The sequence below is a fragment of the Oncorhynchus nerka genome, linkage group LG2, assembly GCF_034236695.1.
Source record: "Oncorhynchus nerka isolate Pitt River linkage group LG2, Oner_Uvic_2.0, whole genome shotgun sequence".
In the NCBI taxonomy this organism is placed as follows: Eukaryota; Metazoa; Chordata; class Actinopteri; order Salmoniformes; family Salmonidae; genus Oncorhynchus; species Oncorhynchus nerka.
In genome coordinates this window covers 49,387,517-49,401,547 of record NC_088397.1, presented here as the reverse complement: position 1 = coordinate 49,401,547, position 14,031 = coordinate 49,387,517, and the positions used below count along the sequence as shown (strand labels likewise).

Sequence of the window (14,031 nt, the reverse complement as noted above, 5' to 3'; positions counted from 1 at the left end):
TGACGGTGTTAATTCCCATGGAGTAGGATTTCCTTAATATGGACATAATAAATGGGTGGATTAGCAATACACTTCGATAAATAGATGACTCAAGCAGAGGTATTCCATTGTTTGAAATTTCACCATCAAATAGTGCAGCTTCATCAATCTAATAACTAAAGGTCACTGATGGAAGGAGAGCAGGAATCGGGGAAGATGCACCATTTGTCGTGATTCATTACAGTAAATCAATGGGAACCTTTTCTGCTTCTCCTGCTCATTTGGACATTTGAGCTGACTGCAATGGCTTATGGCTTAATTAAAAAAAATATATAAACTTCCGGTAACACTTTCTTTGGATAATCCCAAATAGATTGTTTGTAGATGTTCAGTAGATGTTCTATAACTGTCAACAACATTCCAACTAACTACAGTATCTACTAACCCTTGACCTAGCCCTAACCCTAACCTTAAGCCTTATCCTAACCCTTAACTTTACCCTAACCCTTGCCCTAACCTTAACTCTTGCCCTTATTCTAAATCTAAACCTAAACTTAACCTTAACCTTTACCTTAGCAAGCAGTTGCTTATCGGCAGATCATTTGCTGATAGTATGACCATCTGTAGATCATCTATATGGGACTATCCAAATAAAGTGTAACCTAACTTCCCAAGTTTGGTCAGTAGTTAAAGTGCATGGGCACACAGTAGGGTATGAATAGTTCTGATACTGTCAGTAATGCAAATGTATTTCTCATACCAGCCGAAACGGACAACAATTAAACACCAAATTCAATGCATCTGAGAAACCGCCATGACAGACGTTTGTTTGTGACATCAATCACGTCATCCATAGGGCTGTTGCGGTGACCGTATTACCGCCACACCGGCAGCCATGAGTCATGACCGCAGTCAAATTCAACTTGACCGTTTGGTCACGGTAATTCCCCCTTATGCATGCGTTAGTAGTACCCAACTTGCTAATGACCATCAGGTCCTAATGGTCTGGATCTTACCACTCTATTGTCCCTCTCACCACTCTGATGTCAATGCAAATACAATAGAATATCACATCAAAACTGATCATCAAAACAGTATCATCCTTTTAAAACTCACCTCACACATTCACTACAGTTATTTTGAATTTGTATTTGATTTTGAATATCCTAGTAATAATTAATTGGCTGACACATTACCTTTAGCGACAGAATATTTCACCACTGTGCGTTTCCATCTCCTCCCCTCTCTCCTTCATTCAATTCTCGAGCGAACAGAAAGAGTGGCTGTCAACAGTTTATTGAAATGTTTCGTTTTGAAAACATGGTACTATCGATGTTCCCGAACAGATTTCACTTGGTTTGGCTGCAGGAACAGGGTTGGATAACCCCACAGCATACAGAGTTTGGGTGGAATATCACCTGTTGCACAGAGAGAGGCTGCATGCTCCTCAAACAGTGGTTGATGCATGGAGTAGCCTACCCGGCATGATGAAAAAAAAACAGGCGGTAAAGCGGCCCCCATTCGCTATTCGAGTCCATACAGATGACTTGTATTTCCCCCTGCCCCTGTTCCTGCCCATCTGACAATGGGCCATTGTAAATCAAAACAGATTTGACATATTGGTAAAGACGAGATTAAATTGAGAATAGTCTGATGGGTGAACATATACAGTAAAAATGATCACTTGATGAGAGAACAGCTTGTGCAGCCTGAGGCAAGGAACAGAGCGCAAGACTTTCTCAAATGATCAATAGTCGCATCACGCAGCACACGTTTTGATTTCTAAGACATTCTAAGGTTTGTATCATTCACAACTAAAGTTGCCAAATAACTCAAAATCTAGCATATAGGGCCTGTTTCAAATGATCACTTTTACTCTCAACATCAAATGAGCACTAGCTCAGGAATGGTAAAAATATCCTTTCTATTTTATTCAGATAAGTTCAATTACAGTGCCTTCAGAAAATATTCGTGCTGCTTGACTTATTCCACATTTGTTGTTACAGCCTGAATTCAAAATTCATTCAATTGTTGTTTTTTTCTCATCCATCTACACACAATACCCCATAATGACAAAGTGAAAACATTTATTGAAAATGAAATACAGGAATATCTCTCATTTACATAAGTATTCACACCCCTCAGTCAATACTTTGCAGAAGCTCCTTTGGCAGCGATTACAGTGGTGAGTCTTTCTCAGTAAGTCTCTAAGAGGTTTCCACACTTATATTGTGCAACATTTGCCCATTATTCTTTTCAGAATTCTTCAAGCTCTGTCAAATTGATTGTTGATCATTGCTAGAAGCCATTTTTCAGGTCTTGCCATAGATTTTCAAGCAGATTGAAGTCAAAACTGTAACTCGGCCACTCAGTCTTCTTTGTATCTGATTAGAATCCAAGATGGCATAGCAGTCAGACTGTTGTCTTGTCCCGTCCCGTCCCATGTATACATATTTTTTCTTCGTATATTTTTCGTATACATTTTTTTATTATTTTTTTAATCTCAATTCCCATCTAATGACTGAACATACGCTCCTGCAATCCGCCTCACCCAATGTGGTATTTTTACACTTAGAACCGGAACCCACATCAGAAGCTAGCCAGCTAACTAGCTAGTAGTCAGCTATCCACTGCTTGTGGTCATCACCGTTAACTCGGACATCAGCCAGCCTCAGCCCGGTCAATTCCTGCCAGTTTGCACAGCGCGATATCAACCCAGAGCATATCGGACTGCTTTTTCTCTACCACATCTCCACATCTCCGGATTCATACCGCAAGCTCTGAACCTTTACACCGGATCTTCGCAGCTAGCTAGCTGCTATCCGTGTGGCTACTCCTGGCTAACGTCTCTGTCCCGAAGCAAGCACCAGTTAGCCTGGAGCTAGCCTCGAGCTTGGCCATCTTCCGGCTAGCTGAAGAGGTCTATCAGCCAATTTCTAATGCTATACCGGTTTTGCCAAATGCCTTGGACCCTTTTACTGCCGAAATGGAGCCTCACCGATCCATCACGACTGATCCGCCGACGTAATGCGATGTCCCCCAAAGGCCCTTCTGCTAGCCCGCTAGCTGTATGAATCGCCGTGTCTCCAGCTCGCCTAGCTACTCACTGGACCCTATGATCACTCGGCTACGCATGCCTCACCCTAATGTCAATAAGCCTTGTCCATTGCTGTTTTGGTTTGTGATTATTAGCTTATTTCACTGTAGAGCCTCTAACCCTGCTCAATATGCCTTAGCCCTTTTGTTCCACCCCCCAGACACTGTCATCACTGTCAAACACTCCCTAAAACACTTCAGCGAGCAGGCCTCTCTAATTGACCTGGCCTGGGTATCCTGGTAGAGGATGCCTGGTTGCTCTTTAAAAGTGATTTCCTCTCCATCTTAAATAAGCATGCCCATTCAAAAAATGTAGAACTTAGAACAGATATAGCCCTTGGTTCAGCCCAGACGTGACTGACCTTGACCTGCCCTTGACCAGCACAAAACATCCTGCGGCGTTCTGCATAAGCATCGAATAGCCCCCGCGATATGTAACTTTCAGGAAGTCGGGAATCAATATACTCAGTCAGTTAGGAAAGCTAAGGTTTTTTCAAAACAGAAATTTGCATCCTATAGCACTAATTCCAAACAAATTTGGGACACTGTAAAGTCCATGGAGAATAAGAGCACTTCCTCCCAGCTGCCCACTGCACTGAGGATAGGAAACATTGTCCCCACCGATAAATCTATGATAATCGATCATTTCAATAAGCATTTTTCTATGGCTGGCCATGCTTTCCATCTGGCTACCCCTACCCGGGCCACCCCCTGCAGAAACTTGCTCAAGCCCCCTGGATCCCTACAAATCAGCTGGGCTAGACAATCGAGACCCTCTCTTTCTAAAATTATCTGAGAGAAATTATTGCTACCCCTATTACTAGCCTATTCAACCTCTCTTTCGTATCGTCTGAGATCCCCCAAAGATTGGAAAGCTGACGCGGTCATCCTCCTCTTCAAAGGGGGAGACACTCTAGACCCAAACTGTTATAGACCTCTATCCATCCTGCCCTGCCTTTCTAAAAATCTTTGAAAACCAAGTTAACAAACAGATCACCGAGCACCGTACCTTCTCCACTATGCAATCTGGTTTCCGAGCTTGCGATATCTGGTTTTCGAGCCTAAACGATATCATATCCGCCATCGATAAAAGACAGTACTGTGCAGCCGTCTTCATCGACCTGGCCAAGGCTTTCGAGTCTGTCAATCACCACATTCTTATCGGCAGACTCAATAGCCTTGGCTTCTCAAATGACTGCCTCGCCTGGTTCACCAACTACTTCTCAGATAGAGTTCAGTGTAATTAAATCGGAGGGCCTGTTGTCTGGACCTCTGGCAGTCTCTATGGGGGTGCCACAGGGTTCAATTCTTGGGCCGACTCTATTCTCTGTTTGTATTGTGGATTAACTACCATGTTGTTGATCCATTCTCAGTTTTCTCCTATCACAGCCATTCAACTCTGTAACCATGTTAAAGTCACCATTGGTATCATGGTGAAATCCCTAAGCTGTTTCCTTCCTCTCAGGCAACTGAGTTAGGAAGGGTGCTTGTATCTTTGTAGTGAATACACCATCCAAAGTGTAATTAATAACTTCACCAAGCTCAAAGGGATATTCAATGTCTGCTTTTTACATTTTTTACCCATCTACCAATAGGTGCCCAGAGTTAGTCCATGCAACTTATTATGTGACTTGTTTAAGCACATTTGTTAAGCACACTCCTGAACAGTTTGAATCATAGCCACGGGATGTACAGTGGCTTGCGAAAGTATTCACCCCCCGTCGCATTTTTCCTATTTTGTTGCCTTACAAGCTGGAATTAAAATGGATTTTTTGGGGGGGATTTGTATCATTTGATTTACACAACAGGCCTACCTCTTTGAAGATGCAAAATATTTTTTATTGTGAAACAAATAACAAATACGACAAAATAAACTGAAACCTTGAGCGTGCATAACTATTCTCCCCCCCAAAAAATCAATATTTTGTAGAGCCAACTTTTGCTGCAATTACAAATGCAAGTCTCTTGGGGTATGTCTCTATAAGCTTGGCACATCTAGCCACTGGGATTTTTGCCCATTCTTCAAGGCAAAACTGCTCCAGCGCCTTCAAGTTGGATGGGTTCCACTGGTGTACAGCAATCTTTAAGTCATACCACAGATTCTCAATTGGAATGAGGTCTGGGCTTTGACTAGGCCATTCCAAGACATTTAAATGTTTCCCCTTAAAACACTTGAGTGTTGCTTTAGCAGTATGCTTAGGGTCATTTGGAAAGTGAACCTCCGTCTCAGTCTCAAAGAATTTCACTGTTAGCGTCATCCATCAATCCTTCAATTCCTTCAAGTGTCCCAGTCCCTGCCAATGAAAAACATCCCCACAGCATGATGCTGCCACCACCTTGCTTCACTGTGATGGTGTTCCCGGGTGATGAGAGGTGTTGGGTATGCGCCAGACATACTGTCGGAAGTTTACATACACTTAGGTTGGAGTCATTAAAACTCGTTTTTCAACCACTCCACAAATTTCTTGTTCAATCAAATCAAATGTATTTATATAGCCTTCTTACATCAGCTGTTAACAAACTATAGTTTTGGCAAGTCGGTTAGGACATCTACTTTGTGCATGACATAAGTAATTTTTCCAACAGTTGTTTACAGATGGATTATTTCACTTATAATTCACTGTATCACAATTCCAATGGTTCAGAAGTTTACATACACTTGACTGTGCCTTTAAACAGCTTGGAATATTCCAGAAAATGATGTCATTCTGTTAGGGTAACTTAATTTCTGTCAATTGGAGGTGTAGCTGTGGATGTATTTCAAGGCCTACCTTCAAACTCAGTGCCATGGGAAAATCAAAAGAAATCAGCCGAGACCTCAGAAAAAAAATTGTAGACCTCCACAAGTCTGGTTCATCATTGGAAGCAATTTCCAAATGCCTGAAAGTACCAAGTTCATTTGTACAAACAATAGAACGCAAGTATAAAAACTATGGGACCATGCAGCCATCATACCGCTCAGGAAGGAGATGCGTTCTGTCTCCTAGAAAAGAACGTATTTTGGTGCGAAAAGTGCAACTCAATCCCAGAACTACAGCAAAGGACCCTGTGAAGATGCTGGAGGAAACAGATACAAAAGTATCGATATCCACAGTAAAACGAATCCTATATTGACATAACCTGAAAGCCCGCTCAGCAAGGAAGAAGCCACTGCTCCAAAACCGCCATAAAAAAAACAGACTATGGTTTGCAACTGCAGATGGGGACAAAGATTGTACTTTTTGGAGAAATGTCCTCTGGTTTGATGAAACAAAAATAGAACTGTTTGGCAATATTGACCATCGTTATGTTTGGAGGAAAAAGGGGGATGCTTGCAAGCCGAAGAACACCATCCCAACCGTGAAGCACCGGGGTGGCGGCATCATGTTATAGGGGTGCTTTGCTGCAAGAGGGACTTGTGCACTTCACAAAATAGATTATGTAGATATTTTGAAGTAACATCTCAAGACATCTGTCAGGAAGTTAAAGCTTGGTCGCAAATGGGTCTTCCAAATGGACAATGGCCTCAAGCACACTTACAGAGTTGTGGCAAAATGGCTTAAGGACAACAAACTTTTTTTTTTCTTTAAGCAATGTTTTTTATTCTTGACACTCTTCCGTAAAGCCCAGCTCTGGAGTGTACGGCTAAAAGTGGTCCTAAGGACAGATGCTCCAAAGTCCACTGTGGAGCTTTGCAGCTCCTTCAGGGTTATCTTTGGTCTCTTTGTTGCCTCCCTGATTAATGCGCTCCTTGTCTGGTCTGTGGTGGGCGGCCCTCTCTTGGCAGGTTTGTTGTGGTGCCTTGTTCTTTCATTTTTTAAATAATGGATTTAATGGTGCTCAGTGGGATGTTCAAAGTTTTGGATATTTTTTTTATAACCCAACCCTGATCTGTACTTCTCCACAACTTTTTCCCTGACCTGTTTGGAGAGCTCCTTGGTCTTCATGGTGTCGCCTGCTTGGTGGTGCTCCTTGCTTAGTGGTGTTGCAGACTCTGGGGCCTTTCAGAACAGGTGTATACATACTGAGATCATGTGACCCTTAGAATGCACACAGGTGGACTTTATTTCACTAATTATGTGACTTCTGAAGGTAATTGGTTGCACCAGATCTTATTTAGGGGCTTCATAGCAAAGAGGGTGAATACATATGCACCCACCAATTTTATGTTTTTTAAGTTTTAGAATTTTTTAAAACAAGTTATTTTTTATTTTTTTCATTTCACTTCACCAATTTGGACTATTTTGTGTATGTCCATTACATGAAATCCATATAGAATATTCATTTAAATTACAGGTTGTAATGCAACAAAATAGGAAAATTGCCAAGGGGGATGAATACTTTTGCAAGACACTGTAGGGGTGCTGAGGGTTCTGCAGAATATCCCCTCCCCTCCAAAAAATCTCACGTTAATCCATTACACAACAAAATGAGGAAAAAGTCAAGGGGTATGAATACATTCTGTAGGCACAGTATATTCTTCTTACTATAAAATCATATAATACAAAAATAAATGAGACAGGACATATCTTGCCAGATAACATACAGTAGGCCAACTTATATTTTGTTCTTCTGAATGACATTTTCTTCATACAGTATCATATTTCTTTAATCCTGCCTAACATAAATAATGCATTTATTTTGATGGTGCATTACACTGATTTATTTTACTTTTTTAAATGTAGATGTTCCAAAGGCATCAGAGACCTGTATGCGTATTGCATGCATGGACGCCTGGAGACGCTAAATGTGTTTATGTTAATTAATTGTCAATTACCGTGAGACTGGCCACCTTTTGCATGACAATAACCCGTTGACAAAATGTCATGTCCGCCACAGCCCTACAGTATCTGTGATAAGAGGTGACAGTGTTCATTTTGGAGTAGGATTTCCTTAATATGGACATAATAAATGGGAGGATTAGTAATGCACTTCAATTAATAGATGAATCAAGCAGAGTTGGTCCATTGTTTGAAATGTCCCCATCAAATGGTGCAGCCTCATCAATCTAATAACTAATGGAGGGAGAGCAGGAACGGGGAAGATGTACCGTGCGCAGTGATTCATTACAGTAAATCAATGGGGACCTTTTCTGCTTCTCCTGCTCGTTTGGACATTTGAGCTGCAATAGCTTATGATATTACCTTCATTTTTCAAATAACTTCCGATGACACTTTATTTGGCTAATCCCAAGTGGATGGCTTGTAGATGTTCATTAGGATACCTTTCAACAACATTCCAACTGACTACAGTATCTACTAACCCTAACCCTTATTCTAAACCTAAACTTAACCTTAACCTTTCCCTTAGCAAGCAGTTGCTTATCGGCAGATCATTTGCTGATAGTATGTCCATCTGTAGATCATCTATATGGGACTATTGAAAAAAAGTGTAACTTAACTTCCCAAGTTTGGTCAGTAGTTAAAGTGCATGGGCACACAGTAGGGTATGAATAGTTCTGATACTGTCAGTAATGCAAATGTATTTCTCATACCAGCCGAAACGGACAACAATTAAACACCAAATTCAATGCATCTGAGAAACCGCCATGACAGACGTTTGTTTGTGACATCAATCGAGTCACACGGCTTGCTGTTTATACTCTCCTATATCAAATGAAGTGACCCGGTAGTGTCGGCAATGACATTGCCAATCATTTTCCATTCAGCAGAAGTTGTGCAGATGGTCCCCCCAGGTCCCCGCATGAAAAACTGCTGATTTAAGAGGAATGTCATGCTTAATTAATAGCAAGCCGTAAATGGAGTGCGTTCCACACAAAGACCGATATAAGCCACCACCATTCTGCCGTTCTCGCCAGCAGGCACATTCGCCTCTGTGCATCCAGCTAGCAGCAAGTCACTGAGCATCATCAAAATTCACAACGCGACCTGCTCAAACACGGGCTTAGCTACTGATGTTTCAATGAGGACAGCTCCTCTTTTCATGTGACAGTACCTTAATCCCGTCAGACTGGAGCCACACCAAGCTGACACCCCTATGGAAATGTGCTTTAATGACATTAATGGTAGGCCTTTTGAAAACAGAGGAGATGAAGGGAAGCGGGGAGCATGTAGCACCAAGTGCACTGACAAAAAGCCCTACCCTTAAAAACTGGTGTCGGTTTTAATGCCGTTCTGGGAATAGACACTCCGTGGCCAAAAGTATGTGGACACCTCCATGTCGAACATCTCATTCCATAATCGTGGGCATTAACATGGAGTTGGTCACCCCCCTTTGCTGCTATAACAGCCTCCACTCGTCTGGGAAGGCTTTCCACTAGATGTTGGAACATTGCTGCCGGAATTTGCTTCCATTCTGTCACAAGAGCATTTGTGAGGTTGGGCACTGAGGCGGGCACTTTGGCGATTAGGATTGGCTCGCAGTCGGCGTTCCAATTCATCCCATAGGTGTTTGATGGGGTTGAGGTCAGGGCTCTGTGCAGGCCAGTCAAGTTCTTCCACACCGATCTCGTTAAACCATTTCTCTATGGACCTCGCTTTGTGCACATGGCCATTGTCATGCTGAAACAGGAAAGGGTCTTCCCATAACATTCTAGAGAATTGTCTAGAATGTTATTGTATGCTGTAGCATGAAGATTTACCTTCACTGGAACTAAGGGGCCTAGCCCGAACCATGAAAAACAGCCACAGACCATTATTCCTCCTATACCAAAATTTACAGTTGGGGCAGGTAGCGTTCTTCTGGCATCCGCCAAACCCAGATTTGGTCATCGGACTGCCAGATGGTGACGCATAATTAATCACTTCAAAGAACGCGTTTCCACTGCTCCAGATTCCAATGACGGCGAGCTTTACACCATTCCATTTTGATCTTAGGCTTGTCGGCTATGGAAACTCATTTCATGAAGCTCCTGACAAACAGTTATTGTGCTGACATTGCTTCCAGAGGCAGCTTGGAACTCGGTAGTGAGTGTTGCAACCGAGGACAAACCATTTTTACGTTCTACGCACTTGGCAGTCCCGTTCTTGTGTGGCCTACCACTTCACGGCTGAGCCGTTGTTGCTCCTAGACATTTCCACTTCACAATAACAGCACTTACAGTTGACCAGGGCAGCACTAGCAGGGCAGAAATTTGATCAACTGACTTGTTGGAAAGGTGGCATGGTAACATGTTGAAAGTCTCTGAGCTCTTCAGTAAGGCCATTCTATTGCCAGTGTTTGTCTATGGAGATTGCATGGGTGTGTGGTTGATTTTATGTATGGCGTGGCTGAAGTTCAAATATGTAAACATACCTTGACGATAAAGATGCTAAGTGTCTGGGTTTTAGTGCATTAAACCCACTTAAACCCAGGCTAATACGCCTGTTTATTTTGACGGGACAGTCACAAGAGCTGTATCTCCTTCACTAAGATGGCAGGAATCTGCTATTCACAGTGGCTCAGTGCAGTGTGGGATCTGCGGTGTACATAACAGCATACATACAGTACTTAGTATGTATAGGGCACACTGTACCTATCAGGAAACCAATTTTCACATGCAGCATAGCTCTGATAAGATATTCCTAATCCTCACATCCAGTCCTCATGCTGAAGGGGAAACAGGTCCATTGGTGCAGCCAGAGATATAAATAGGGCATGGTTTTATTCCACTCTCATAAACATGCAGATTGATTAGGGTCATTTTCTGCTAGCCTGCCTCCCTCCACCCAACCCCCTCCCTCCATTAGTGATGAAAACCTAGATTTATTGCCACGTCCGTCACTGCCACACTATAATTCACTGGCACATTGGCTGCATGCTTTTATGTAAATGAGCAATCGCAATAAGGCATATCAAAAAGCATGTCTCTGTCTCTCTGTTCATAGGAGCGCATACAGGTTGCCAATGGGCTGTTGTCAATCAGCCGACTGACGCTGTCCGACATTGGAATGTATCAATGTGTGGCTGGAAACAAGCATGGGGAGGTCTACTCCAATGCAGAGCTCAAAGTCATAGGTAAGGCAATACAAGGTGTGTGGGTGTACGTGCCTGACAGCCTACATGCCGGTGCATGTATTGTATGTTGTACAGTATGCACGTTTGTTGTGTGCATGTTTTAGTGTCATAGGTAGTTTGTTTTTCCGCTCTCTACCATCGCAGTGTGACCTCTAGCTTCTCTGTGATTGCCTCCTAATTAAAAGGCATTCATTAAAAGATGAATGCACTGGGGTGCTGTTGATGTATGGCCATGCCACTGTGCTCCCCAGTCCCACCCATCTGCCCTGTCAGTCCTGTTCCTCTGGACCCTGTTCCCTGGCACAGGGCTGGCCTTCAGCTCTCCCTCTCAAAACCCATCTCCCACCACTCTTCATCATCATTTTGCCATTGATTGGAATTAGATCCAACACAGCCAAAGTTCACAGGTTGAATTAAACGTGGAGGAGGTAAAAACGTCATTGACAGCCCCTGGCACTAATTGAAGTGCTTTATAAAAGCAAAGGAAGGGAGGATCCTGGAGAGAAAATGAGATGATCATCACAGAACTAATTTGAGCTGCAAAACAGACATGACATTTTCCCTTTGTTTTTCTTAGCCGAGAAAAGGATTCCCTGTTTTTTAAGGAGTGCAGTGTGTTGCACTCTCCTTCCTTCCCTGCCATTTCTACTCAACACATTACACGCCTCACTTTGAAGTAGACAGCAGCCATGCAAGGGTGTATTAAAACCTTTAGGGGTTATACAGATAACGTACCATTGCATAATTATTTTTTTGTTTTGTGCTTTTTTTCAACATGTCTGCCTTTGACTCACTCTATGTCTAGTGTGGAGTTTAGTAATCTCCTTGAGCCTTGTTTACACTGGCTAAGACCTGCTCTATCTCTGGCCAATGACAATGACTATCTCTAGCTCTGGCCAATGACAATGACTATCTCTAGCTCTGGCCAATGACAATGACTATCTCTAGCTCTGGTCAATGACAATGACTATCTCTAGGTCTGGCCAATGACAATGACCATCTCTAGGTCTGGCCAATGACAATGACTATCTCTAGGTCTGGCCAATGACAATGACTATCTCTAGCTCTGGTCAATGACAATGACTATCTCTAGGTCTGGCCAATGACAATGACTATCTCTAGCTCTGGTCAATGACAATGACTATCTCTAGGTCTGGCCAATGACAATGACCATCTCTAGGTCTGGCCAATGACAATGACTATCTCTAGGTCTGGCCAATGACAATGACTATCTCTAGGTCTGGCCAATGACAATGACTATCTCTAGGTCTGGCCAATGACAATGACTATCTCTAGGTCTGGCCAATGACAATGACTATCTCTAGGTCTGGCCAATGACAATGACTATCTCTAGGTCTGGCCAATGACAATGACTATCTCTAGGTCTGGCCAATGACAATGACCATCTCTAGGTCTGGCTAATGACAATAACTATTCCCTTGATTTATATGTTGTTATTTCCTGTGACACCACCAGGTAAAGACTCTGGACCCAGTATACTAAGGCCCTGAGGTTCTCCTAGTTCAGGTCATGTGTTCAGGATAAACTCATGTCTTTACGCTCATGTCATACATGTTGAAAGTTAAACATAAAAAGTAAAGGGGAAGGGAAGTGTTGAGTTTTTAACATGCATGTATTGTCTTAGCTGTTGCCCCAGATTTCTCCCAGAGCCAGCTGAGGAGCCACACAATGGTGAAGGAGGGAGGAGATGTGCTGATGGAGTGCAGGCCCAAAATGTCCCCCTGGGGTGGGATCTCCTGGAGGAAGGGCAGTGAGACTCTACAAGAGAGCAACAGGTAAGCAAACAATCTCTCTCTCTCTCGTTATTAGGTAATCCCTCTCTCATAATGGGGTTGATTTCCTAAACACTGGGGTTACTGTGGGATTTGTTCTGGTATGGTACCCTGGAGGCTATGTTTACTGTATGTTTACCTTTCCCGCCTCTGTAGCTTGGTATTATATATCTGGTCATATTAGTGATTGTATTCCTCAATGTTACAGAGTCCCTCCTTGACTGTTAATATTTTATATCCAGCTTTGGGTTAAAATAAATATTGGAAGTAACGTCTCTGTCTGTATACCTACCTGCTTCAGATGTAGACTCCCGTAGGCCAGTGTTAATTTTGCCAACAATATCTAAGACGAAAAATATTAGCCAACAACCTATATTTCCTGACGAAAACGAATGAAGATAATGAGACAAGATGCCATGGAGAAAAAAGACAACTATTCATAGTGACTTTTCATTTGAGATGACGAGATGAGAATTCCATGCGAGACTAATGGACAGGAATTTGACAGGAAGCTCCTTTTCATCTGTTTTGTCCAATCATAAGCAAGCATACCTTTGCAGAATATAATGCAAACCTCTCGTTGGTCTTTTAGTTAAAAAGGCTGATTGAACTGATATACAGTATCCACAGACATTTCAATTGTAACAGTAGTGTTTTTTCCAATTAGCTTTTTCCCGTGTGGAAATACTAAATCTATTTGCTGAATATTAGGTAATATACAGTAATAATTCGAACATTGTTGGAAATGCTCAGATTCTCCCCTTTTAAGGGAATCACTGTCATTTACCTCATCACAAGGTGGAGAAAAACCGTAGGCCTAAATGGTTAAACCTGTAGCCAATAGCAAGGGAAAGGGGAATACCTAGTCAGTTGTACAACTGAAATGTGTCATCCGTATTTAAACCAACCCCTCTGAATCAGAGAGGTGCAGGGGGCTGCCTTAATCAACATCCATGGCTCCTGGGGAACAGTGAGTTAACTGTCTAGCTCAGGGGCAGAACAACAGATTTTTACCTTGCCAGCTCTGTGATTCGAGACAGAAACCTTTCAGTTACTGACCCAACGCTCTAACCACTAGGCTACCTGCCACCACTGGATCGAAGGCCTAGTTGGTCAAGGCTATCTTAAAGTGCACATAGAAGTTGGAGGTAAAAAAAAAAATGCACAGAGGAAAATGTGACGAACATAACAGTGACTAAAACAAGACTAAAATTGTCCAGAGTTTTAG

At 42.5% G+C, this 14,031-nt stretch overlaps 1 protein-coding gene across 3 annotated transcripts in view; it reads left to right on the top strand.

Moving 5' to 3' along the window:
- LOC115136960 (contactin-4-like) overlaps window positions 1–14,031 on the top strand; it is a 165,910-nt gene that overhangs the window by 99,845 nt on the left and 52,034 nt on the right. For all 3 annotated transcript variants that reach the window (XM_029672915.2, XM_029672896.2, XM_029672906.2), the window contains exons 10-11: window positions 10,881–11,010; window positions 12,656–12,806. In XM_029672915.2, the coding sequence (XP_029528775.1) occupies window positions 10,881–11,010; window positions 12,656–12,806 (281 nt within the window). The remainder of the gene's footprint in view (window positions 1–10,880; window positions 11,011–12,655; window positions 12,807–14,031) is intronic.